The 26,361-nt window shown below is 52.6% G+C and overlaps 2 protein-coding genes across 3 annotated transcripts; both read right to left on the bottom strand.

The window, feature by feature from the left end:
• Positions 1-150: 150 nt before the first annotated feature.
• Positions 151-16,247, bottom strand: ADCY4 (adenylate cyclase 4). 2 transcript variants are annotated; one of them, XM_037037526.1, is made up of 26 exons: positions 16,132-16,247; positions 15,607-15,812; positions 14,174-14,371; positions 13,881-14,042; positions 13,097-13,246; positions 12,508-12,656; positions 12,307-12,418; positions 11,471-11,598; positions 11,159-11,317; positions 10,774-10,906; positions 10,400-10,573; positions 7,826-7,869; positions 7,600-7,686; positions 7,338-7,407; positions 6,921-7,018; positions 6,165-6,249; positions 5,935-6,072; positions 5,206-5,316; positions 4,773-4,957; positions 4,486-4,570; positions 3,859-4,017; positions 1,723-1,869; positions 1,335-1,442; positions 1,104-1,218; positions 698-822; positions 151-614 (listed from the first exon to the last, which is right to left on the bottom strand). In XM_037037526.1, exons 2-26 carry the CDS (start codon positions 15,763-15,765, stop codon positions 462-464), a joined length of 3,234 nt encoding a protein of 1,077 aa, XP_036893421.1. In that variant the 5' UTR covers positions 15,766-15,812; positions 16,132-16,247; the 3' UTR covers positions 151-461. The 2 variants fall into 2 exon arrangements, with proteins under 2 accessions (XP_036893421.1, XP_036893420.1); XM_037037525.1 differs by lacking the exon at positions 16,132-16,247 and adding an exon at positions 15,913-16,001.
• A 934-nt stretch (positions 16,248-17,181) lies between these two features.
• RIPK3 (receptor interacting serine/threonine kinase 3) lies at positions 17,182-21,203 on the bottom strand. The gene is given in 11 exon segments (XM_037037609.1): positions 17,182-17,390; positions 17,393-17,526; positions 18,068-18,128; positions 18,256-18,615; positions 18,854-18,939; positions 19,057-19,224; positions 19,434-19,480; positions 19,606-19,751; positions 20,215-20,524; positions 20,653-20,793; positions 21,002-21,203. Coding segments are annotated over 11 exon segments (1,560 nt in total). The 5' UTR covers positions 21,022-21,203; the 3' UTR covers positions 17,182-17,303.
• Positions 21,204-26,361: the final 5,158 nt, after the last annotated feature.

Below are 26,361 nucleotides of genomic sequence, written 5' to 3'. Positions count from 1 at the left end.
TTTTTTCCAAGGCCTCTCACCCATGCTGCATAGTAAGTGCATAATAAGAGCTTATTTAGTGTTTGTTGAATGAATAAAGGTCAAATGACATTCTTCCCGAAGATTCCTTCCAATATTTGTGGGTGGGGAGCAGGAAAAGACAACTCCTTGTTTTGAGTCATGCAGCTAAAATTCTTCATACTTCCAAGGTTTATTAAATACTGAAATCAGGTTGGCAGGCAGGTAGGGAGGCTGAGGCAGTTCTCTTCCTGAGCTTGTGAAAAAGACTCATCCCCTTCCATTCACTCACGCTCATGCTTGCACACACACACACCACTCGGTGTGACCTGGGAAAAAGCAGCCCGGCTGAGAGGCGTGGTGGTGATCCCAGAAGCTGTCTCAGCAGTTTCCCACATCAGTTTGCTCCAGACATTCAGTCTCTTTACTGAAGATCTTTGAGATGAAGAGTAGGGAGTGGGGTCTCAGCCTAGCGTGGCTGAGGGAGGTCCAGCTCTGGTCAAGTCGGTGTTCAGGAAGTAGGTGCACAGCTGCCCTTTGCCTTTGACCTTGATAACACCTCTGCGGTAGCAGGTGTAGCCTAAGGCCTGCAGGGCCCAGGCCGTCTCCTCTGTCACCTGCGATTGGAGGAGGGTGAAGGAGTATGGGGATGGCCCTAACCTTATCCACTGCCCCCATGCCTCCAATGTGGTTTCCTCACTTGGATCTTGCCCAAGACTCCTGTACTCTCCATGCGGCTGGCCACATTCACTGTGTTGCCCCAGATGTCATATTGCGGTTTCTGGGCCCCTATCACTCCAGCCACTACAGGTCCATGGTTCAACCCTGACAAGATATGGTAAAGCAGATGTGAGGAGGGAGAGGAGAGAAAAAAGCTCAAGGAACTAGGAAGAAGGGCCTGGGGGCCTTAGCAGAGAGGAGTGTGGGGCAGGGAGTGGGTGCACCTCATAGCTTTCTGCCCAGCAGCTTCCTGCTCCATCTTGAGGGGTGAGCCTGGAGGGAGGTCCCGGGTTGAGCTGGGAGCAGCTAACAGAGCACATGGGGAGGGAGAGCTTGGGAAGGTGAGGAGGAGGTCCCAGACTGTCCCAGCCAGGGAAGGCCCTTACCCACACGCAAGCGGAAGTTGTTGAATGAGTGCTTGTTGATAACGTCCAGCTTAGACCCAAGGGCCACTGCAAATTCCACCATGGTGCCAAGGTGGCTGCAGCTTCGCTCGGCATCCTGGCAGTGGGTCAGCCAGCAGAATGGGTCAGTGAGGGCACAGGAATAAGGGCCGTTTATGGACCTTCCAGTGAGAGCCCAGATGAAGGCTGAGAGGTAAGGAAGGAGTGCTGTACCTGCTGTGCGTCCTGTCCAGAGGTGGCATTTAGGCCTGTAGCTGCCATGTAGGTGCTGCCGATGGTTTTGATCTTCTCCACCCCACTGAACTTGGGCTTAGAGAGCAGCTGTATAGAGATGAGGCTGTGTCCCCGGTCTCCCTGGCTCTCTCCCTCCTCTCTCCCCAAAGCCCAACCCCAGGCCTTTGGAGACTAAAGGACCAGTTTCGGGGTCAGAGATGGAGGCAGGAGGGAGAGTTGGTGGTGAACAGAGTTACTGAAGCAGGCAGAGCCGGGGTGTCAGGGGAGGGGTGGGAAGGCTCAGACTTGGCCTCATGGCCAGACGAGGGACTGGTGGGGAGTTCTAGGGTCCCGGACATAGGGTGCGGGGGACGCTTGGAGTTGTCACCTCGTCAAAATCAGCAATGATCTCATTGAGCAGCCGCAGACATTCTAGCCCCTCATGGTTGATGTTGGATTCAGAGTAAAACTCCTTGAAGTCTGGGACGGAGGCGAAGAGGACACAGACACATTCGTAGGACTGGTGGTAGAGGTCCTGGGAAGGTGAGAAGCTGGAGTAAGGCTGGAGGCCCTGTTCTTTCTCCCTCTGTCATTGTGTCCCCATGCCTCCACCTCTGTGTAAGAAGGACTAGGAGGGAAGGAGGTTGCAGGGAGGGCTAGGTGACCCTAGGGATATGACACTGGAGTTGAAATTGGGTCTTATTGTGACTCCAGGAAGGGTACATGTTTGAGGTAAAGATCACTTCATAGCAATGTGAAGGGAATCACTTCTAGAACTGGGATCACGTCAGTGGGAATTATCTTTATATCTTATCTATTGCTGAAAGGTATTAAGTGAGATTAAGTGAGTTAAATCAGCTTATAAAGATCTACGATTTGCACGATAAAATAAAAGCCATGATAAAAAAAAATAGGGCAAAGGGAAAATAAGGGTAAGATGGTAAGGATGGAATCAGATCTGAGGTTGGTTCACTAAATGGGTTAGTAAACCCACGTTAGTCCTCGATTCTGGGTCGGAGCTTTCGATGAGCCAAAGTGAAAACAGAAACAAGATCACTTACAAGATTCCCAGTGTCTATAAGAGAAGAAACCAGAAGTAGAGCTACTTCTGATCTTGAGAGCAGACAGCAGCTGGTGGGGACATAAGGCTGTAAAATAACCTCTGGACTATTTCTTTCAACACCTCTCAATACAGGCCGAAAGCACCGCCACAGCAGAGGATGGGTGGAAGTGGTGGTGGTGGTATGCATACGAGGGTACAAATACGTGGGTGACCTTCTGATGGACTGACTATCGCAAGACTATTTGAAGCTCGAGAGCAGTATCATCTAACAGAAGTTTCTATGATGGTGGGAATGTTCTATAGATGCGCTGTCCCATAGGGTGGCCACTAGCCACATGCTGGCGTTGAGCACATGGAATGTGGCCAGGGGAACTGAGGAACTAAATTCTTTTTCTTTCTTTCTTTCTATCGTTCTTTCTAAATTTCTTTCTTTCTTTCTCTCTCTCTCTTTCTTTTCCTTCCTTCCTTCCTTCCTTCCTTCCTTCCTTCCTTTGTTCATTCCTTCCTTCCTCTACCCCTGCCTCTTTTTGGTTTCAGATACAGGTTTATTTACAAGACCTGAAAATAACACAGCACACTCGAGGCAACACAGCAAGCTCCTGGGTTAAGAGTGAGGGCCTAGGTTCTCAGTCTCACCTTTTTAAAAATTTGTCAATGACAGTTGACATTCAATAGTATTTTATATCAGTTTCAGCTGTACGGCATAGTGCAGCCATTTATATAATTTATGAAGCGATACCCCAGTAAGTCTGGCACCCACCTCACCCCACACACAGTTGCTACACTATGATTGACTATGTTCTTTATGCTGTTACGCTGTACTTTACATCCCTGTCACTGTTTTGTAACTACTGATATTTATGTCTTAATCTCTTCACCTTTCTCACCCAGGCCCCAAACTCCCTCCCCCCTGGCAACCATCAATTTGTTCTCTGTATCCATGAGTTGGTTTCTGGTTTGCCTGACATTTGTTTTGTTCTTTAGATTCCACATATAAGTGACATCGTATGGCATGTGTCTTTCTCTGTCTGACTTTTTTCACTTAACATAATACCTTCTAGGTCCATCCATGTTGTCACATGAATTTCCCATTTGATTAAGTTAAATCTAAGTGAGCACACATGGCTACTGGCTGCCACACTCCAGTGCGGGTCTGGAGAGGTGGTGGGCTCTGTCCCCCACGCAACTCTCGTCAACGTCTGACAAAGCTTCTGAGAGCTTTGGGGTGATCCCGGGTTGGAGGGAACACTCTTTCTGAGAACTTGGAATGCAGAGATGCTGTGCTCTCCAAAAACAGAGCCCAAGGTCTTGTGAAAACTGGAGGCACCTGACAGGGGTATGGAGGGGCTTGGGCAGCTGCCCAGTCCACTCTGGGGGAGTCTAGAGAGGTTGGGCTAAGGGCCAAGACTTTCATCTGAAATTAGCCCCCCTGGTGTCTGGGGCTCAGGAGTCGGGAGTCACCTCATTGCGCCGGTTCTGGCCGATAAACTGGGGGGCCACGTGTGCAGGGAGCACGTTCTCCAAGAGCAGCCGAGTCAGATTCTCCATCGTCTCTGTCTCCTCCCTCTCCTGCCTCAGCTTCTTCTTCCACAGGAAATCCAGGCGGCAGTAATACTCGTTCTGGGGAGGGTCATGGGGCCACGGGGGGACACAGTGAAGGGGAACCCCAGATCCTAAGCGATCACCTGCCCCAGCCCCATGACGCCTAAAGCCACACCTCTTCACAGTTTAGAGATAAGGCTTAAGGTGCAACTAACCTGGGGAGACTACCTTGAAACTAGATTCAAACTAGGGTGGGCAGAATTGGTAGCAAATTTTTTCTTAAGCATGGGCTTTCTGAGACTGGTGGTGGACGGGGAGGGAAGAGTGAATTTGAGGGCACTCTCCTTAGGGAATGAGGGAGAAAGAAAGGGAACAAAAAATTCACTTAGAAAATTTCACTTAGAAGCTTTCAGTGGGTATACCGCTTGGGCTCAACCTTGGAGACACCAGATTAAGGAAAATGCAAGAGAGACCAAGTCACAAATATGGGGACCCCCATCTCATTCTTCATAGGGAGGCCCTGGAAAGCTGAAGTGGGTGACTTACCTGCCGAGCCAAGACAAGGAGTGTGAAGAAGAAGATGAAAAAGGAGATAGCTCCCATCAGTTTGGGCTCCTTCAGCACTCCAGGCCTGAGGAGGCCAGAGGTCAGGGTTGTCTCTTATCTTGCCCCTCACGATGGCCTCTCCCTGCCCCCAGTGCCCACGGAGTCCTCAGCCTCCCTCCCTCTTTGTCTTGTGGGTGGTTCAGGTCAGTGTAGTGAGGACAGTTCTGCCCTGTCCCACCACCCAGTCCCAGAGGCCTCGGGCACCTCTCTCCAGCAGCCGTGCACACCTGGAATCCAAGGAGCCCTGGTAGAGGCGGGCGACGAGGCAGTCAGACAGCCAGGCGTGGGAGTGCAGGAAGAGGGAGCAGGAGGCCGCCAGCCATAGCAGGAGCAGCAGCAGCTTCAGTTCAAAGCTCATGTGCAGAAAGAGGGAGCAGGAGAGGAAACCCAGTACGCAGCAGTGCATGGAGTACTGTGGGGCCAGACAGGCGGGTCAGGAGGCGGGACATGTCCCACAGGCAAGGGTGGGGAGTTACCTGAGGGCTCCTGTCCTGCCCCTCCCAGGTCCTATCTGGGGGGCAGGGGGTGTCCTACAAACAGGCACACACCAAGTGTGACTTATGTCCCATGACCTGTGGCTTCCTCACAAGACAGTGTTCTTCAATTAAATATGTGGGGGAGGAGCTAAGGAAAGTTCTGAAGGAGAATCAGGACACTCACTGGAATGCTGATCAGAGGCAGGGACCCAGGGAGCTCCCAAGAGAGGTTGAAAGCTGTGGAGGACACATTGGGAGCCCGGAAAGGGCAGTTCGACGTTGCCGGTGTGAAGAACTGCAGAAGGAGATGAGGATCTGAGGTGGGTGAGCAACTCCTTGGGCACAGTGGTGGCTTGGGCTGGGCAACAGCTGAGCCAGGGATAAGTCAGGGCCAGACTCCTCCGAAGGAGCAGATGTGGCTGCTTCTGGCTGGTGAGGCCCCTCACTGGTGGTGGGGAGCGGGGACTAGGGGAGAGGCTGTCACGAGCCCTACACTGCCCAGGCTCCACTGTGTGGTCTCTTGCTGGCCACTCAGCCTCTCTGGGCCCGGGCTTCCTTTTCTTGGCTGGGCATGATTCCTAAGGTGCCTTTCAGGGATAGAATTCTAAAACTGACTGTAAGTTCTGAAAAGTCAGCCAAACTTCACTACAAAATCATAGTGAGTGAGCTAAGTAATGATGATCTGCCTACATTAAAAAAAAAAAAAGATGGGAAAGATGTCTACCAAAGTGGTAACAAGATTATGCCCAGGTGGTAGATCCTGAGTGACTGTCATTTTTTCCGTTACTCGTTAAACATCTCCAGCATGCCCTGACCTTAGTCCAGCTGCCCTCCCGAAACCAGAGGCCCCCTTTCAGCCTCAGCAGATCTAGCACGCCCTGGTGGGGGTGCACGTGGCACCCTCTGCCCTCACCAGGCTGGCAATGGCCATGGCAAAGATGAGGAGGATGGTGGCAGTGCCCAGGGCAACTCGCAGTCCGGGCCGGGTGGCCACCAGGCCAGACAGTGCGGGCAGCCAGTGCAGCATTTTGGGGCCTTTCAAGACACACCTCTGTGGAGGAAGCATGGAGTCTTAGTCATGGAGCGGGATCAGGCCGTGGTCAGAACCCCTGCTCTCCACTTCCACCCCACAGCCCACCTCACCGTCAGGTGTTCTGAGAAGCAGACGAAGAGGAGGAGGAGGAAGAGGAGGAAGGTGATGCTATAGGTGATGGCCAGCGCTGGGGGCCTAAAGGGAGGCAAGAGCGGGGCTTTGAAGAACCAGAACAGGCTCCCTGTGTGTGGAAGGGTGCTGTATCATCTGGTTGGACGACGGGAAGTGGTTCTGGGGATCTGAACTAGCTGCTGATAGGGTCCGAGATGATAAAAGACTACGTGATAAAATGGGAAAGGTGAGGGGTCTAGAGCAGTGTTTGGGTGGGACGGAAACTAACAAGATGGGAACAGTATGGGAAGGGGCAGTGGGGCCCACAGAGTGGCCGAGGCTGCGGCAGACTGGACTCCGAGGCTTGAGGCCAAAGCTCTTTTACCTGGCTGACCTTTAAACAAGTCCTCACCCCTCCTAACAGTGGGCGAGGAGTGAGGACCTACTTTTATATTTATTTGCTGTGAGATTTGGCTTCTTAGTGGAACCAAAACCTCATTCATGGGAATGTTAGACTCAAGAGGCGGGCATGAAAAAATGCCTGGGTCCACAGGATGTAGAAAATTCACAGGATGTACAATAATACATGGGGGCTGTGGTTATCATGGTTCCCCAGAACGCACGTCTCTATTTCCTCTGTGGGTCAGTGCCAAGGGGAAGTAGGCAAAAGAAGAAAGTGCGTGTCAGGGATCAGAAAGAACCAGAGAGCCCATTTTATGGAGAATCAGGGCTCCCCTTTTTTGGGACTGTCTCACCTGTTTGTCACCAGCATCTGGATGACGAAGTTGGAGAGGAAAACCAGGAAGGTGCAGGCTGCATAGTATTTGAAGGCGGGGAGAGCAGAGAGTCGATACTGGAAGGGACGGGGTCAGGGTGGAAACAGGGTCACCAGTGCTGCTCATCATCTTGAAGGCGTCAATTCCAGGCAAGGAGTTGGTCCCCTAGCCTCTCGGCCCCACCTTCACTCAGTTCTAGGTAGCCGCTATGGGTTCTCCAAGGAGCTGTCCTCTCTTCCACCACCACCCAGGCATTCAATCTACAGTGTGACTTTTCCTTCAGAGAGAGGCCCAAGCCTCTCCACCACTCCCAGGATCACAAACCGAGCACACCTGGGGCAGGGAGATGGGCCTGCAGGGCATCCTCTGATGGCCCTCCCCAGCCCCACAGCCCACCTCTTTCTCCATTTCCTTCTCTCGGAAGTACAGTGTCAGTGGGTTGAAGTCCTTTGACTGCTTCCACTGCCTGGTGGGAGGTGGGGAGCAGTGAGCCCCAGAGAGGAGAGAGCAGGGCAGGAGGGAGTGGTTAGGCGAATCTTTCCTCAGGCTGGAGAGGAGAGACCCTGCCTCCCCTCCAGGTCACCAGCGGAGGAGCACCCTGCCCCAGCCCAGGAGCCCAGGCCCTCCAGCCCTCCCAGCCCTCTTCTGTTCTCCATACTTCTGAGAGTTGAGCTGTTCGATGACCTGGAAGAACTTGGCATCCCCGGTGTCCAGTTCATCATCTAGTCCCCGGGGTGTTCGGCTCCTGCACAGTGAAAGCCTGGCCTGTCACCATAGAGACCCTCAAAAGCATCTGGGCAAAGCAGGAGTGACCCCCACCCCCCACCCCGAGGATGGAGGTTGGCCACTCAGCTCCACTGTCAAAATTGCTTGGGCCTGCTCACCGGTCCAGGCTCCACTGGGGACTGAAGGAAGCCAGGGCCTTCTCCTGTTGGGAGAACACAGGGAGGGGAAGACAGGAAGATGGTGTGGGTCCTTGGAGCCTCTCTGGAGTGAGGCATTCTGTGTCTACACATATCTTTGACCTTGAGCATTTGATATGGCTGTGTCCCCTGCCACTAATGACTTTTCTCTCTCTCCACCAAATTCCACCTGCTCTTCAGGGAAAGCTCAAACTGCATTTGCTCCTTAAAGACTCCTCCTGAGTCTTTTTATTTTATTTAGTTAAAACATTTTATGAGCTTATTTGAACCAAACTGACTAACGCATTGGGGAGGAGGATCTGCACTGCTCTTCCTCCTGACTCCTTAGTCTCCCAGGGCCTTCACACGCTGATTTCCTCATAGTTAGTTTCTGTCACTTATCAGGCAACCCTGTGTCTTCCACAGGCTTGAGTGGTTGTTGGTTTCTCTGTGCCTGATTTTCCCTAAGGGCTACCCAATGCCAAAGTCAGGGGCTTTCCCATCACCCTCGGGTGCCCACAGATCCTCACTGGTGTGAACTGAAGGGACCGTACAGAACACAGTGACTCCTCTCAGACCTTCTGTGATGGTCAGGCTGAACTGGGAGGCAGTGGGGGTGGGAAGCAAAAAATGGAGAAGAAAGGAAAAGAGGAAGAGAAACAGACTTGGTTGGTTGCTGTCCTTCTGTTCTGCGGCAAAAGTGCTGCACAGTGTGTGAAGAGACAAGAAAACAAATGGCAAGTTGGGGAGAGGAAAAACGCTGCAGCCACGGCCCAGGGCATGAGGTGTGGTGATCTTCCCTGATCCCCTGGGCTCGGGTGAAGGAAGCAGGGTCACCAAGGCCACCTCTTCCCCCTCAACCCAAACTGGATGTGTGAGAGGAGAGGGAGGGACAGCGATGAGACAGAAACTGAGGCAGGGACAGACAGAGATTGAGAGGTGTGTTCTAGGTACGTGCTCATGAGCCCATCTGTGCATCTATGCCTGAGCCTAAGTACTTTCAAACTTCCCACCTGCCCCTGCTCAATGCCTGTAAGTTATTCTTAAAAAGGGAAAGCATCTTATTTACTTTACCTTTTCAAGACCTAGTCTAGTGCTTGCCACCTAGTAGGTGCTTAAAATTATGGAGGGAGTGACTAGACAAATAGGATACACTGGCACAAACATGGCCCCGGCTTCCCCAAACTCCACGTTGTTTAAGAGTAAGCCAATTGTGATTCTCAAGATTTCTAACATGTGACTGGGACCCTGGAACTTCAGGGACTGAGGGGAATTTCTGGGCTGGTCAGGTCCTGTCTATAAAACAAGGGGCTCCTACCCCTCCACCGTGATACTTCTTAGCCTGCATCTCAGTGGGAGTTGGAGAGGTCTGGCATGGGTTCTGGGGGGCATCCCCACCATGGGGGTAGCACTCAATTGACAGTCTCACATCCTTGGGCCCCCAGCCACATCCCCTTTACTCTATCCTCATCCTGGAGGCCTCATCCTGCACCAATCAGCTGGGTCTTGGGTACTTTTTTCCTTTCCTTCCTGTGAGCTTAGCCCTTCTGATGTGTCCCCCACTCTAGTTGAGGCTTGAAATGAAGTACTCTCCTGACCCACAGCTGCCAATGTCCCCTCACTTCTCAGTGGCCACTGTTCTCGGCCTGCTTTCCTGCTGAATGGGAGAGAAGAGGGATGGAATGGAAAGGATACCCTGGGGTCATCCCATAAATCCGACCAGGTCTACCAGTAGAGAAGATTCTTGGAAGATCTGCAGAAAGGTAGCTGGGACTGCCTATCAGGTTGGGGAAGATCAGTAAGACGGAGGAGAGCAGGCTGAGGAACCGAACCCTGGGGCAAGGCTTTAGGGACATAGCCTGGCTCCCTGCATGAAGTTTCTAGTCACTCATCACCCAGCACCAATCCCAAGAGCTAGAGGTGAGGCTCCAGGCTCCTCCACCAGCATGGTTACCTAAAGGCGCTATGCCTAGGATCACCCACCAGCCCTGCCCTAGCTTTCCCTAGACAGGAGGCAGGCCCACTCCCTCCCTTATCTCCCTCACCCCTGCCTGCTCATGGTGACTTTCTTCTTCAAAGCCGTGTGAGATTTTCACTGTCACCTCATTTTATCTGTGTGCAAGTGCTGAAGAGTAGCGTCAACAACCAATTGCCCCACCTTCCCAGTTCCCAGCGGGGACTGAGGAAGAGAGCGTGTAGTTGCAGGAACTGGGTTAAAAGAGACACTTCTCAATGAGAATGGGTTTGAGCACTGGCTTTAGAGTCAGGAGGAAGTGGGGTCCCTGGGGGAGGGGCTTTCTGAATGGAGGTTGGGGAGCAATGGACATGGTGTCTGTGGGAATCTCACATCTCTGCAGTGAGCTCAAAGGGCAGTCATCTGTGCCCTTTTTCTTGAGACAGGGCAAGGAAGGTCCTGAAGCAGTGATTTGGGTGACCAGAGAGTTCAGACTTGGGATGTCATCAGGTGACTCACTGGGGGTAGGGCCAGGGAGGCTGGGAATGGGCATTGGGGGTGGCTTATGTAAATGCAGGGGCTCATGATGGAGGTGGACATACCTGGAGAGGAGTAGAAGTGGACACAGGGCTCTCAATGTGGCTCAGGTGGGCAAAAGGCTTGGCTGCACCCCAGGATTCCAGGTAGCGGGTCATCAGCAGTGATGGACGCATCTTGGGGCCCTCAAGAGAGGACAGCAACCCTCCTGCGGTGCCTTTTTCATCCTCCTCCTCAGCCTGGGGTATATAAGGGTTGACAGTCAAGATTACGAACCCTCCCCTATTCTCTCCACAGCCCTTAGAAATTCGTGTCCCCTTCCCTGAAACACGCACACTAGGACCCAGGCACTCCATCTCTGGCACTGGAGAAGAGACTGGACCTGTGGGTGTGGCTGGTTAGAGCGGGCCAGCCCTTGGTTTCTCAGTTAGGTTTTTACCCGGGGGTCGATGACCAGGTAGGTGGGCTCCCCTAGCTCCCGCAGGTACGGGTCCCGGTGCTCCATGGCTGCATCCTCCACAGCATAAGCTCCTGCCAGCAGGGCCAGGGTAGCCCCTGTGATGTGCACTCGTCTGGAAGGAGGAGACCGTGGGAGTTAGGAAGAAGGGCCCCCAATCTGCCTTTGCTTTCAAGGATCATTCCTGAAGGTCTGACTTCAAGAAAGGACCAGTGCCATAGGAGGTCCCCTCAGCTTCCCACCCTGCACCCCAGAGGCTTCCTGGTCCCCAGTGGGATTGCTCACTCGAAGGAACTATGAAAAGGGAGGCAACCGGGGGAGGCCTGGTTGGCCTCCTGCTGTAGCCTCTTAGAGCCCCAGGTCTCACCCTGGCACGCCACTCGCCTCCATGTGGTTGGCTAAAGTGACGTCATGGGACCAGACATCATACTGCCACTTCTGCAGCCCGATAACTCCACAGAGCACGCTCCCGGAGTGCACGCCCACACGCATGTTGATGTCCACGCCGGTGGCTGCTCGCAGTTTCCTGAGCAGGGTTGTTTCAGGGACAATCTGAGTGCTGTCTTCAGCCCTCCCCAGGCCACACCCCTCCCTTTCTCCAGGAAGACGTCACCACCCTGCCTGCTCCTCTCCCACATCCATCCCTCAGGACTCCTCCTGCCCGCCCTCCTGAGCTGACCTGATGGCCCGGCACATGTCCAGCCCCATGCGCACGCAGTTGATGGCGTGGTCTGGCAGGGAGAGGGGCAGCCCGGAGACGCAGTAGTAACAGTCTCCCAGGATCTTGATCCGCATGCATTCGTGCTCCTGGGAGTGTGTGTGCAGGGGGGAGAGGGGCACCTGATTAGAGGCCAGGGGAGGCAGGGAGAAGTTGGGAAAGGCGGAAGCAAATGTGGTGTTCCTGAGGACCTTGTGAGGTTGGGGTGTCCAGGGCAGATCTAGGGACTCCCCGAACTTGTTGTGGGGCTAGCTGAGGTCTCCCATGCATGTGTTGTTCTCAGAAGGATTTCTCAAGGGTTGGGATGTCTGTCACTCTCCCCGGCTTTGGCATGTGTAGGGTATATTCAGATTTGAGCATATAAAAGCAGATTCTGGTATGCGGAGTTTTGGGGGGGCAGGAGACCCAAGATTAAGTTGCTTGGGGGCATCGCTGGGGTCTAAGCAGGTGGCTCTGGGCCTGAGATTTCCCTTGGAAGGGCCTCCTAAGGCTAACACATCTGAATATCTAGATTCAGGTTTAGTGTCCAGAAACACCTGTGTTGGGGTTCTGGGCATATTTGGGGTGCTGTGGTTGGGGCACCTGTGGAGATGTTGAGAGGTGTCTCCAGATTTGAAGTATGTGGTGAGTGGCTCCATAACTGGGGTGTTTGCCAGGGCTTCCTAATTTTCGGTGGTGTATCTGGGAGCCCACAAGGGCTCTGAAGTGAGACCAGGGTCTTATAAGTTAGGGATTGCCCTTGGAACAGGCTCTCCAGAGTGGGGTGTTTGAAGCTGGGGAGGGAGGCCCCCTCTGACCTTGGCGATCTGGTCGAACTTGCCAAAGAGCTCATTGAGCATCAGCACCAACTCCTTTGGGGAGCACTCACTGGCTAGCCGCGTGAAGCCCACGATGTCAGCATACAGCACACTGGGCAGGGCAGACTGCAGTCAGAGGGGCCAGGGTCTTGGCCCGTGCCCCTCCCGCCCCCCCCCCCCGCCAGCCATCCTTGCCTGTACCTGACTCCCTGGTGTCTCTTGACATAGAGGCTGTGGAAGTTGTTGGTGTTCTCTGGCCTAGACCCCTGTCCAGCCTGCAGCCGTGCCATGATCTCTGCCTTCATCTCTCGGGCCAAGTAGGCAGGAAGGATGGACAAGAGAAGGTGTTCCTGAGAGAGGTCACTATGAGAACCAACCCTTCTTCACACTAAAGCCAGGAGCCCAGCTTCTCAAATGCCTAGGAGCCCACATCCTTCTCCAGCCCCACTAGGTGTTTCCCAGGGTGGTCTTCTAGGTCCTCCCCACCACATACAGCTATGCTCCAGTACCCCATCCTGCACTGACCCCCTTTAGGGATTGAGTCTCCAGCACCAATGCCAGAATTAGAATTCGTTTAGTGTCATAAGGTTCTAAAAGGCTTTAACAAGCTTCAGTTTGGTTGAGCTTTCCAGCAGCCTTCCAAGGGAGGCAACAGCCACTTTCGACAAAGGAGAAAATAAATCGGGTGACATGCCCGAAGTCATTTGGCTTGTGAAGGAACCCAGTTGTGTGAGTTAAGTAACCCTTTCCTCCTAGACCGGGTCCCTCCTCACCCTCAGTACAGGCAGACCTGGTGCTTCTTCTCTGTGTCCAGCCGCCGACGAGAGTGCAGGGAACTCAGTGCCTCTCGGAAGGTGGCACGCAGTGCCCGCTCCATCAATGCCTTGTGGTATACTCCGGCCACATTCCCGCAGAGGAACAACACCGTGTTTGCTGCCAGCTGGGGGTGAGGGTCAGTCTCAGGGGGCACCAGGCCCGGGTAGGTGTGGGAGTGCATATGTGTGTAGCTGGAGCTGATCTCCAGAGGGGCCCGGGAGGACACTACCATTAGAGACCCAAGTACCTGGAGGCAGTGAGTGCCACACAGTGGGGATCCGTAGGTGGCAGGTGGTGCTTCTTGTCCACCTGCCCCCCCTCCCCCAGCTCCAGACTCTTGGCTGCTGCACCAATATAAGCTTCTTAGGTCTAGAAACCTTTGCGCACACTTTTCCTCTGCCTGGAATACCACTCTATAACCCTCCCCCCTCACCCACACAGCAGCACAAAACCACCTGAGCTTCAACTTTTGCATTCTCTCTGAGGGTTCTATCTTGCACATCTGTCCCCACAGCTCCTGTCTAACTTCCTTCCCCCAGGGCACAGAGCCCTCTTCTGGTGTCTGCAGGCATGGCACTGCACCAGTGTACCAGCTCCAAGAGGGCACAGTCCGGGTCTATCTGTATGTGTGTCCAGTGCCCAGTGTAGTGTCCTGCTGTAGTGTCAGAGCTCAGCAAATGGTAGGTGAATGCCCTGAGGAACCAAGCAGCGCCCAGCTGAGCTGGCCCTGGGCGCAGCTTGTGCTTCTGCCTGCTCACCTGCGGCAGCAGCGCCGGTCTTGAGTCCATCTGAGGCCCAAGGTACAGCCCGAGAACCAGCAGGTGTGAGAGTGATGAGACAAGACCCGCAGCGGTGGCGTCCCGCATGCCCAAGGGCAACATGGCATACGTAGTGAAGATAACAAAGAGGAAAAAAGACACCTGGGAGAGGGGGAACGGGAGTGGGAAGCTGCAGGCTGACACTGCTTCACTGCTTGCTGCTGGTGTCCTGGGTGCAAGCTGGAGGTCAGAGGCGTCCCGCTACCTCCTGCCCCACCTGCCACCCATCTCACCTGGTCCCAGGCGCTCACCACGCCCCCAGTAAACAGGAAACCGTGGCCAAGAGCGAGCAGCGCTGCCCACACGAGGCCCGACAGGGGACGCGTCCAGCGCTGCAGTCGCTGCTCGCGGGAGGCCAGGCCCAGCAGCAGCGAGAAACCACCCAGCGCGCACAGCACCGTGGTCAGGAAGCCGGAGTCTGAGGTCAGCTCCTGTGGGGAGGGGCTTGGATGGAGTTTGGGGAGCTCGTCCAAGAGCAAAAATGGGCAGCCCTTCAGGCCAATTCTGAAAAGTGTCTCAAACCCAAGTACAAAAAGGAGGCAGGGCACCTCTGCTTGCCATTCATAGTATGTTGAACCATATAAATTGTTGATAACCTGATTTTAATCTACAGAACTAGCAATAAGGTTCAACCTAATATCTAACTCGCAAGCAGCAGAGGCGGCTGAGCCATCAGCCATCTACCCAGAAGTTCTGACTCCAAATCCATATCGGCCATTGAGTGTCCGTGATCATTCTGAGCCTCAGTTTCCTCATCTGTCTGTCAAGTAGGAATCACAGCACCTGCCTGGGATCTGGAAGCAAGTGAACAATCCTAGCTCCCAGAAGGCACTTAGAACTAAAGGCATCCAAATCTCGCCAATTTGCTGGTGGGATTCCCTGCCCCAGGCAAACGGCTCGCAGTTTCCCCGGCCCTGAGAAGCAGGGCTCTGGCAGCAGGGGGCGCCAGGAACTTCCATTATCCCCCAGGGGCTGCCTTCTCGCCACCGCCTCTGGGCGTAGAGGTCCGGCCAGTGTCTTCGCCTTTTGTCCCACCTCTTCCTGGACTTTGAGGTGGATTAGCAAGGACTGGTTACGTCCAGTGAATTTTCCCCACCTAACCTCGTTAGAGTGAAAAGAAACTTGAAGGAGGATGTTTCCAGAAATGGATTTATAGACCCCTTTTCTTCCTCCAAAGGAAACTGGAGATTGGCTTATTTTGGGACTAAATGAGAGCGGGATGGAAGGTAACTTCTGGGAGCTGGTGCGCGCAATCGCCCCGGCAGCCCCTTAGGGGGGAAAGAAAACCAGGAAACAGATTCCCACGGGGCCTGGTGTAATTTCCCCCACCCTGGAAAATGGGAAAATCCTGCGTTGGGTGTTGGATTTATTCTAATACTAGTAGATTACAGAAGTTTACGATTACACAAGGTCTGTCAGCACCCGAGCGAAATTAGAAGCACCCAGGGCTCAGATACCTCCCAGAGTAGACCCAGAGACCGTGTGGCCCAGAGAGGTGAAGTGACTCGTTCAGGGTCTCTAAAGAAAGGTTCAATGCTTCTTTCCCGGGTCCCAGCAAAGAAAGCACATCGAAAAGAAGACCCCACAAGTCTTAGCACTGAAAATACCCCCTAGACAGTGACCCTCCCGTGGCCCTTGAAGCTTGGGCACCAGAGGCCCTGCTCACCCTGCCGCTGGCTGAGGCGACAGCTAGCAGGGCCAGGAGGGCACAGAGCACGATCACCAGCAGCAGTAGCAGGAGCGGGTACTGCTGGCTCAGGCTGTAGTAAGTCTCGTAGAAGAGGTCTTCGCTGGGCGGCGGCCCGGGACTGAAGAGCCTGGCCATGGTCTTCCCTCGTCCGGCGCTGCACCTCCGCCGGGCAGACCCCGGGCCTGGGGAGGGCCGTTGTCCCGGTTACTTGCCAGCGGGCTGCAGCGAGTCCCAACTGTGTCCCTCTCATCTGGTACAAGCCTTGCCACCCCCTCTTCCCACCTCGCGGGGAACTCATCTCCTTCCAGGCACACACCCTGGGGCTCCCAGTGTTCTCCCAAGTTGGCGGTGAGGGCATTGCTCCGCCTCGCTCAAACCCGGACTGCGGAGGTATCCCCCCGACCCCCACCCCAACCCCTCGCAGCAAAGCCTCAGCTCCCGGAGGACAGGATTTGGGGTAGAGGCAATGGAGCCCCGGGTTCCATTTATTCCCCAACTCACCGCCTGCAGCGAGGCTGCTGCAGCTGAGGTTGCTAGGCCCGGGGCGGGAGCCGGGGGGCTAGCTGCGGAGTCTCTCTGCCCGCCGCTAAGTTAGTGGCTCAGAGCCCCGGGCGACAGGCGCTTCCCTCCCGGCGCCTCGGCCCCCTCCCACTTCCCCGGTGAAACAGCCCGGCCCTTCCCGTGCCCGAGCAGGACTCCCCAGGCCCCCTCCCCCACTCTAATTGTTTCTTCTGACACTACTGCTTTACCAGTTCAGCCCAGAATGAGGACCACGGGAGAGATGCGTGGGGTGAGCCCACTCAGTGGCAGGTTTTAAAACAGAAGTGGAACGCTTGGATGTGGGGAGGCTGAGGGAGCACTGAAGCGAAGGCTGGAGAGAAAGGGATGCCCACGGTACCGGATGGGGCTAGGATCTACGTCAGGATGGCGGCAAACGCTCATTTCCCCCTAGCCCCTAGTGCCTGGACAGCAACCGCTGTGGCCCCAGCTGAACTGTCCACTCTCCCGCCATCTCCAGCTCCGTGGGAGGGGACATGTCTGTGGTTGCTGTGAGGAGCTATAGCCTTCCACTCCCAGACACAAGCTGAGAACCAAAAGGCTCCTAAGTCAGAAGTGATGTGCGTGTGTGTGTGGTGCAGGAAGGTGATGGCATGAGGGCTGACCTCCGAGAGACCGGAGGGGCTCTCTTGCAGGGCACAAGGTGGGCTGGGGTCTGCAAATTCCCACGGAGACTCCCCTCCCCAGCACCCCACCGTGGGGTCTCCCAAGCCCAGAAGAAATCAGGAGGGGGGATAGTGGCACCACAGCATTTATCCCCACAGTTTGGGTTCAGGGTGGGGGCTTGCCTCCTCTAGAGGAAGTGCTCTGCCCTGAGATTAGAGTGGGGCCCAGGAGCCAGGCCTCCGGGATTCCTGGATTCCTTCCTGCCACCGGCGGGGCCCTGACCTCGCGGGCAGTGACATTGCCCACCCGAGGCCTCAGCCTCCTGCTTCCTGAGTCAGCCAGACTGCAGTGCCTCCTCTACCCATAGCCTCCTGTGTAGTACTTTGGTTAAAATTCCACCACTTTAATGACTGCTGGGGCCATAAAGTCAGTTCCAGTGCTGGGCCTGATGGCCCTCAAAGAAAGTCTTGGCTAGCTGCCACAAGTCCAGGGGCAGTTTGGAGGCTTCCTCAATTCCTGTCCTTATGATACTGGCTCTGTGGCCCAGTCCAGGCATCAGGTTCTTGCATCACTTCTTTCAAAGCTACTTGCGGGGGGCATGCTGCCAACCCCTGCCCATGCCCTGAGGCGGCCATTCCCCTGTGGGAAAAGTACTTTTTCCTGGTATTGTCATGTAGTTGTTGTTTCCGATCTGCACCCATTCGCTGTTGTGGATGGTAACGTGTGATGGCCCTTTAAGAGAAACAGTGGTGTTAGTTTGAGGGTTGAGTTGTTCCTCACAGTCACTCAGCTAGGAGGAGCAGCAGAGTAGGGGGGCAGCGGCACCTCGTGTTCACCCTGGGGAAATGCAAAGATGGGGCCCAGGGCCCCCCCAGGGGGCGTTGGGTGTGCCTTTGCCTTTCCCCTGTTGGCTGCCCTCAGAACAGGGTGTGCAGAAGTTCAAGAACGGTGGCAGCAGGTGTTTCTGACTCTTGGGTCTTTTCTGTTGGGAGGCCCTCTGGACTAACCTACCAAAATGGAGTTGGGGGGTTCATAGAGCTGGTCTTGGGGAGCCAGAAGGCCCAGGGACAAATCCAGGCTTTGCTGTGACCTCAGCAGGACCCAGTCCCAGTGGGTGTCAGTTTTTTCAGGTATGAAATGAGAAGGAGTGGGGTAGATGGCCTCTAGTCCTTTCTCTCCCTGCTTTTCCCCAAGGTGCCCTGGGTCTACACATAGTCCTGGGGATGAAGCTGGTAGAGGAGCTGGGTAGGGGAAAGGAGTGGGAAGTGGGTACCTGGTGTTGGATTTGGCCCTGGCTCCTTAGGAGGCCAGCTGGCATCACATCTCTCAGGCCCCTGTGGACAATACAGCACTCTCAGGCTCCCTGTCTTGGGGCCTGTTTCCAGACCATAGCCCCTAGGCCCCCAGATTTCCCTGGAAAGGGGACAGGATATGCATCCCCTAGTCCTGCCAGAGTCTCACCTGATTTCCTTGGGGTCCAGGACCTGGCGTCCAAGCTGAGGTGGGGTTGGGCTTCTGGTTATTGAATGATGAGGTCTCTGAAGTTGAGGGATGTTGGGCTGTTGAATCAGAAGACATGCCTGCTGTCCAGGCATGCTGAACCTGCTCTTTCTGTGCCTCAGTCTTCTCACAAAGGTTTGCACATTTTTTAGGAGCAGAGCTGGGGGACTGTTGCAGATTCAGTTTGTCTAGCATATCAGAGACCGTGATGGAATCAAAGCTTCCTTTGGGTCCCCCAGGGCCATCATTTTCTGTTTCGTCCAGGCCTGGCTCAGGGGCAGACAACCACCTGTTTCTGTGCTCAGACAGGAACTTCTTCACCTGCAAGCATAGGGAGAACACGCTGGGTGTGGAGGCGGGTGAGCCAGAGCAAACTCGAGGAAGGAGTCTCTTGGTTCATAACCTGTTGTCTGGGAATTCAGGAGTGCAGTGGGGAGAGAGGGCATGAGGGTCAAGGCATAAAGAACAGTGGTCAGTAGGAGGCTGCTGGGTGGTCCGGAGAGCCATGTGGTGCCATTTACGCTCAGCTCTCGGGCTGGGTTTGGTGTTGGACACTCACTTTGGAGACGGCAGCATCCATCTCCGTACCATCTGTGTCTCTACTTTGTACCAGGCAGAGGGCTTCCTTAGTGCGTGGTCTGCATTCTGGAAGGAAGGCAGAGTGGGTGGCAGGTGAGCTCTCCTTTCTCAGGGAGAGCGACCGGCTGACAGATCCAGCCTGGAGCCAGCTGCCAGTTCAATGCCAGTTCAATGCCAGTTCACCTTGGAAGGAAGGCCTGTCTGTGGGTTCATGGCTCCAGCAGTGCTGCATTAACTCTGTTAGTACTTCCAAGCCTGGAGTCTCCGGGCCAGGCTGAGGCAGCTCTGTCAGTGGTGGACGGACCTTCCTCTCATACACAGCTCCCTGCACCAGTGATGTCTGGGTCACTGCTGATGTGGGCGTGTGGGACACAAAGACAAAGCATTCAGGGCATGAGGGGCCACCTGCTACCTCATGAAAAGGGGCAGAGAGTATAGTCCAAGGGGAGGTGAGGAGAGAATAGGACAGTCTGGGCAGGTAAGTGGGAAGAGCAGGGCTCGGGGACTTTCAGGAGGAGGGCGCCTGGGTTAAGGACCCCAGAGTGTGCTTAAAGTCTTACTCTCAGCTTCTATTCCCGCCAGCACTGTCCACATCAGTATCCCGAAGCTGCCGGAGACACAAAGGTGAGGCCAAGCCCAACTCTGGCAAAAGTCCTCTCTAGTATACCTCCCCCTAGAAGGGCCCCAAGAGGTGTAAAAATTGGGAGTGTGTATTTAGCATGGGTGCCTTACCTGTAGACATCACTGGCCATGGAGGCCTTCTGGTTTACATCAGCCAACAGTTCTGGAGCCAAGTAGGCTGGGGTACCTCCTGACACCTCAGACCCTGCCTGTGACCGTGAGCATCCCAGAAATGTGGACAGGCCAAAATCTGCCAGCTGCAAAGGAAGCGAAGGAAGGAGAGGTAGGGGATGGACAGAGGCAGGCAGCTTCCAGAATCCCTTTCTTCCCCCTCCCCAACCTATAACCAGAGATACAGACCCAGCCTTGTGAAGGGGGTGTGGAGGGTTAGGGGAACAGTGGGACCAATGGGGCCTTTGGTTTGGGGGTCGGGGTCCCCCCTCCATTGGGCTGGGGCAAGGTCTGAGTTTCCTGAGCTGTCAGCCATGGGTCTTTTGAAGTCCTAGTGGTGGGGAAAGGGTCTCTACCACTCCACTTTGGCTAAAACTTCTGGGTGGGCCTTGGCACTTGGGCAGCCTTTTGTCCAGAGGAAGATGCTGAGGTGTTCAGTAGACAGGACACCCTGTGACAGGACGGTGGCGGAAGCTACAGTGGGTGGGTCTGGAGCAGCTCTGGGGCAGGGCCTTGTCCAGAGGCTGAGCTGGGGTGGGGTACGCTGACCTTGGCATGCAGGTCTGAGTCCAGCAGAACATTGGAGGGCTTCAGGTCCCGGTGCAGAAGCACAGGATCCTGGCTGTGCAGGTAACACATCCCAAGCACAATCTCTTGCAGCAGGCGGCATTTAAGTGGCCAGGGCAGAGGACATTGGGGTTGCAGCAGCCCCGCCAGGGAACCGTTCTCCATGAATTGAGTCACCAGAGCTGGCCCAGATACGTAGTCCCACTCCATCTTCTCGATGACTCCCAGCAGTGGCAGCACGTCCTCACTATGCAGACTGGCCATGGCCTTCACCTCTCTCGATATCACCTTCCTATGTTCCACGAGAGAGCTGGGGTCCCACCCTGCTGAGCAGATCCCTCCCTTCCCCATTCAGGCCCCCAAGGACAGCACCCTGCCTCCAAGGCAAGACACTGTCCAGGCAACAGCTGGGGCACTCACGAGTTCACGATCTTGACTGCCACGTGACGACCCCATTTCTCATGCTGCGCCAGGAACACTGTGCCGAACCCACCTTCTCCGATGTACTTCAGTTTCTTTAATACCTCAGCGGGCACCAGGGAGGCTTGGGTGCCTCTGAGCCTGAGAGAAGGGGCCTTGTCACCACCTGGCCTCGGCCCCAAGTCCCTGCTGCTTCCTGTAACCCCTTCCCACAGTGACACCTGTGACTCAGCAGAGTTGGTACAGTCCATAGCCTCCCCCATGGGTCCCACTGTCCCTTGGCTTCAGCACAGGCACAGAGGTGGTCCCTGTGAGTCCAAGGGGATGCTGTGTCTCATTCTCCACTCACCATATCTCGCTGCAGGACATCAGGCTGGATGGGGCAAGAGGCTTCTGGACGTTGCAAGTTCACACGAATGGAGTGACTTCTGGGAGTGGGGTTTGTGGTAGTGAGGGGTCTTGGGGAGAAGGGTCAGTCTCTAGGCCACTTAGGCCACTGCACAGATTCAACTTCCGCACCACGAGTTACTGAATAACTTCCTTTTACAAGAACTGCCCGGAGCCTCTAAAGTTCCGCCTGTTTCTGCAGTCCCGCCCCAAAGGGGTTGGGCAAAACGAAAGTGTGTTGCTTACCTTTTTTCTTTCTCTTTTTTAAAAATTTAATTTTTATTGTTTTTTTTTCACATTACAGTTAATTCCCTTATGCCCCTCTCCCCCACCCCCACCCCCCAGCAATTGCTTGCCTTTTCTCATTGACATTTCCTTGAACAGCTGCCTTATACCACAGCCTGGTCAGGTGCCACTGGCACTTAGGCTGGCACGAAGGTGTCCTCACCTTCCAGGAACCCACTCCAACGGCTGATGTCTCTCTCTTCTCCCACAGGACTCCCAGCTGCGCCACCTGCCAGGCCTGGGCTGGGAGTGGGACGGTGCTGAGGCGGATTTCCTGGTCCCAGGGCTCTGCTCTCCCACAGCTACCCTAAGATCATAGCTAACACCTCTGTAATGCTTACCATGTGCCAGGTACATACATGAGCCTATGTAATTCCCACATCAGCCCTAAGGGCATAGATACTGCTTTTATGACTTCTTTACAGATAAGGAACACAGGCGCTGACAGTTTACCTTGGCCAAGCCAGTGTGGAACTTCAGAGCCTGGCTCCAGCCATCAGGCTTTCCTATTTTCACATAGGCTTCAGGGCTGTACCACTCAGTGGGAGGTGGAAGTGGCTGAGGAAGGTGTAAAGGCTCCAACAGTGTGCTGAAGGGTCCCTGTCTGTATTCCTGCCCAGTCCCTGACAGCTGCTGTCCCTGGAAAGCTCCTGGCATTGGTAGTGACTTGTTTGCTGTCAAGACCAAGACCTACTCCCAGAGTACTGTGGTCAGCTAGAGGAACGGCCCTGCCAGAGGGTTGCTGACATGGAGGTGTCAGCTCCATGTCAGGTGTCCCTGACAGCTGCAGTGGAAGCTCCTCAGAGCCTTTTCCTCCCACGCACATTCCCTGATTAACACAGCTTTCCCACAAGCATGTGCTCTGAACAAGGGCTTTGCAGAACTCAGGAGCTTGGGGAGCCTTAGGGGTTTAGGGTTGACAAAAAGTTACTTCACCCATGCAAGGCCTGACCATGGCTGAAGCTTGTGAAACAGCCAGCTTTGGGCGCTCAGTCCCTCACAGGCAGACCCATACCTGTGGGTCTTGTGCCAGCTCTCGCCGGAAGGTACTCATCTTGGTATGCACTTTCCATTCTGTTCAGTGGTTCATGGGCTTTGCTGGATGGAGTACAAGTAGCCAGTCGTCAACTGTGGTTCTTAGAGCTACTGAGAACTCCAGAATCCACCCCGTGAATTCTGGTGGGGTCAGTCCATGCTCTTTTGGAGCTGCTTAAGGATTTTTTTAATCTTAGTCAGTACATGCCAAACATTTGTTGAATTTTATTAATAAATAAACAACCCAAACTTCTGGGGCTTCCTTAAGATGCTGACCATCCCAGCTGGAGCCCCATATTCAATGGGAGGAAAGAGGAGGTTGGGCTTGTTTACGGTTAGGGGCTCTCACCTGCACATTGGCAGAATACATCAGAATTAGACTTTATTACAGAGATATGATGGTATTTCATAGACTATGAAGGCAAGTGCAGCAGGTCCTCAGAAAAGTGTGGTCAGGAGCTAAGAGCCATCAGAGAGGGGGCCATTCCTTTTATGACTATCTCTAGGGAGAAGAACCTGGGCTCAACATCTCAGCTCCACTTGAGGAGAACAGACAGAAAGATGGTAGAGAGGTGTTTAAAGTCCTGGCTGGATTTCTTAGACGGGGACAAGACCCTGAGAATCATGGGGGAGCCACCGTAAAGCGTGTGGTTGGGGATAATGTTAGAGCCTGTACTGTTTTTGACTCAAAATAAACCAAGTCCCTTTAAAAGAAAGAGGGGCAGGAGTGGGAGCCTGAAGTGCGTGCCTGAAAAGAGCCTCTGCTTCTAGCAGAAGGCGACTGGTAAGGCAGAGTTGATTCCTAGATTTCGAAGCTTGGGCCTTTCCTGAGGCCTGGTGCCCTGACCCTAGTTGTTCCAGGTTTTGGATTCTGTTTGGGTGTCTGTCATGCCTTTAGTTCTCTGTTCCCAATTGTCTTTGGTTACCTCCAGCCCATCCCTAGGAACCTGCTCTGGCTCCCTGTCTCTCGTTGTTGGGGTGAGGGTTGGAGAGCAGAGGGTGTAGTTTCTCTTCCTTCATAGTCTAGACCTAAGTAATTCTCGCCTTTTGTTTGATTAAGAGATTTCAATTATAGACCAACTGTTATTCATTAAGGTGATGGCAGAAAAGATTACGGAGAATTTTTATTTTCCTTAGTGTATGAATATTTTATATTAGCATATATTACTTTTTTTAAATCATCACTTGAAGACATGCTTATTGACTTCTAGACAGAGGGGCGGGAGGGAGGGAGAGAGGGAGAGAAACATTCATGTGAAAGAGAAACATCAATTGATTGTCTCTCACATGTGTCCTGACTGAGGACTGAACCCCTAACCTAGGAATGTGCCATGACCGGGAATTGAACCCACGACCTTCTAGTTTATAGGCCGATACGCCAATGAACTGAATCACATTGGCCAGGGCAGCATATATTACTTTTATAAAAACTTAAAGAAGGAAGAAAATCATGATTATGCAAAGATTTAGCTATAAAGATATTAACTGAAATGATGTTTAAAATAGTGGAAAAAAAGAATCCTAAATATCCAATAATAAGAAAAAATACTAAATATATTTTGTAATAGAAGACCACATAGTCATTAAAATGATGCTCTAGACCTATATTTATTTATATGACAGGTGATTTTCACATATCAAATGGGAAAAAAAGCAAAGCAAGTTATAAAACAATCTGTACCATATAATCACTCTTTTTGTTTGCTTAAAAATTCTCTTCCAAGCCCTGGCTGGCGTAGCTCAGTGGATTGAGCGCGGGCCTGTGAACCACACGATCGCGGTTTGATTCCCAGTCAGGGCACATGCCTGGGTTGCAAGCCGGTTCCCTGCAGGCTAACTCCCAGCAGGGGACGCACAAAAGGCAACCATACATTGATGTTTCTCTCCCTCTCTCCTTCCCCTCTAAAAATAAATAAATAAATAAAATCTTAAAAAAAAAAATTCTCTTCCAGTAGTATGAATTCTCAAAAGCCTTCTGTAGCAGAAAGCTTAAATGCTATACTGTATAAAGCACCATAAATATATATTTAAAAATTTCTTTAGTGAGCTCTCTCAAAGTAATCTCCCAAGGGCATCCCCCTGAAACCAACAAAATAAAACAATGCAAAACAAAAGGTAGAAAAATACAATAAAAATTTAACCCCCCCTCAAAACTAAAGGTAAATAGCAAATAAACAGAGAGGTCAAATAACTAGAAACCTAGAGCTCTGGGGACAGGGAAGGGGTGTGGGAGGTTGGGAGAGAATCAGTAAGCCCTAGGGCCTAGGAGGATGGAAGAGCTAAATGTGAGAGACACCCCTATTCCCCCCAAAGCTAGGGCCCTCAAAATGGCTACAGTCTTAGTGGAAGGGATAAAGTCCACTTGCTTGCGGAGGGAACCTATAAGGAAGTCTGTCTAGGCTGCAGCACTAGATGTTACAATTAATAAAACGTTAGTTTCCATGTGAGACCTGCTCTCTTTTCCTTTGATTGAATAAACTATACACTGAAAAATTTAAGAGGCCCCAGATTATTAATGCTCCTTGGAGTCCAGCAGATACAAACTGAGTCCTTCTTAGAGGAAAGCAACCTCAATCCAGGCTTCTGGATTAGATTCAGCCAAATATAAAACTACCAAAAAATTACTAAATACATATGGATTCAAATCACTATGAGAGTGAATAATCAGGAACAATAATCAATAGGTTTAGATCTCTCAGGACTCCAGAGTTTAGAATAATCAGATAATCTAAAGAAGCTATTGTGAAATGCTTAAAGAATAAAAGATGGAGCATAAAAACCGAATGAGGAACAAAAGATTATTAAAAATGCCCAGATAGATTTAGAAAAAAATAGAATATCAAAACCCCCAAAACTGTATGTGACCATTAAAATTAAAATTGCAATGCTTGGTTAAACACAAGATACAGCTAAAGAGAGAAGTAGTGTGCTAAAATGGATCTGAAGATATTCCCAGAATGCAGCAAAGAGAGACAAACAGATAGAAAAGTTAAGAGGCAAAGACTTAGGAGATTCAGCAACTATCAGATTGGATGGATCCCCATGAGGGCAGAAGAGGAGAAAAATGGGAGCCAGGCAATATATGAAAAGAAAATGGCTGAGAATTTTCAAAAATTGACAAAATGCAAGAATCCACAACTATAGAAAGCACAATGTATACAAAGAAGGATAAATATAAAGAAATCCACATCTAGGTACATTTGTTTTTAAAGATTTATTTATTTTTAGAGAGAAGGAAAGGGAGGGAGAAAGAGAGGGAGAGAAACATCAATGTGTGGTTGCCTCTCATAAGCTGCCAACTGGGGACCTGGCCCACAACCCAGGCATATGCCCTGACTGGGAATCAAACCAGCGAAACTTTGGTTCTCAGGCCAGCACTCAATCCACTGAGCCATGCCATTCAGGGCTATATTTGGTAAAATATTTAAATGGACAAATAGAAAAATGTCCCAAGTCATAGCTGGTAAGTTTACAAATTATTTTATTTTCTTATATTTTATATTCACATTTTTATCTGTATTTTCTAATTTTCCTAAAATGAATCCATGAAAGTTATGTAGCCTCCTCTTTACTCCCAGGACATCACCAGAGATGCAGCAGCTCCCCTGTGCCAGTTACCACTGTTCTAGCAGGAAATCGACTCTTGGCTGTTCTCTCTTGGTTTCCTGAAGCTCTACGTAGGCCTGCTGGCTTCACCCTTGACACTTGATTGGTTAGCCCTTGGTGGTCCAATGATGAACAGGATGTTGTTAGTCTTAGGAGAGGCGAGTCCAGTCAAGAGCAAAAGTACAAAGTCCACAGTGGAACTTTGGGAAAGGTGAGGAGTTCAGACTGGCTGAGTGACCATTTTTTCTCCCGTCATATGCGTCATTATTATCATCATATCAGCAACAATGATAAAAGCTAGTCTTTTTACTCTCAACAGTTCACAAAGCACTTTCACACTGAGTCATCACAAGCCTGTGAGCTTGGACCAATTGTCAAGTTTTGCAGATGAAGAAA

Source organism: Sturnira hondurensis, unplaced genomic scaffold, assembly GCF_014824575.4.
Source record: "Sturnira hondurensis isolate 20B ecotype Veracruz unplaced genomic scaffold, ASM1482457v3 Scaffold0023357, whole genome shotgun sequence".
Classification (NCBI taxonomy): Eukaryota; Metazoa; Chordata; class Mammalia; order Chiroptera; family Phyllostomidae; genus Sturnira; species Sturnira hondurensis.
This window is presented reverse-complemented; position numbering and strand designations above follow the sequence as displayed.

What these genes read in the sequence shown, in the direction of transcription:
- ADCY4 (XM_037037525.1), bottom strand. Translation starts at nt 15,988, where the DNA reads ATGCCCTCACCGCCAACTTGGGAGAACACTGGGAGCCCCAGGGTGTGT. An exon ending in ACCTGGTCATCGACCCCCGG is followed by an intron (nt 10,574 to 10,773) that starts GTAAAAACCTAA and finishes TATATACCCCAG; the next exon opens with GCTGAGGAGGAGGATGAAAA. An exon ending in GAGTCTTGGGCAAGATCCAA is followed by an intron (nt 615 to 697) that starts GTGAGGAAACCA and finishes CTCCAATCGCAG; the next exon opens with GTGACAGAGGAGACGGCCTG.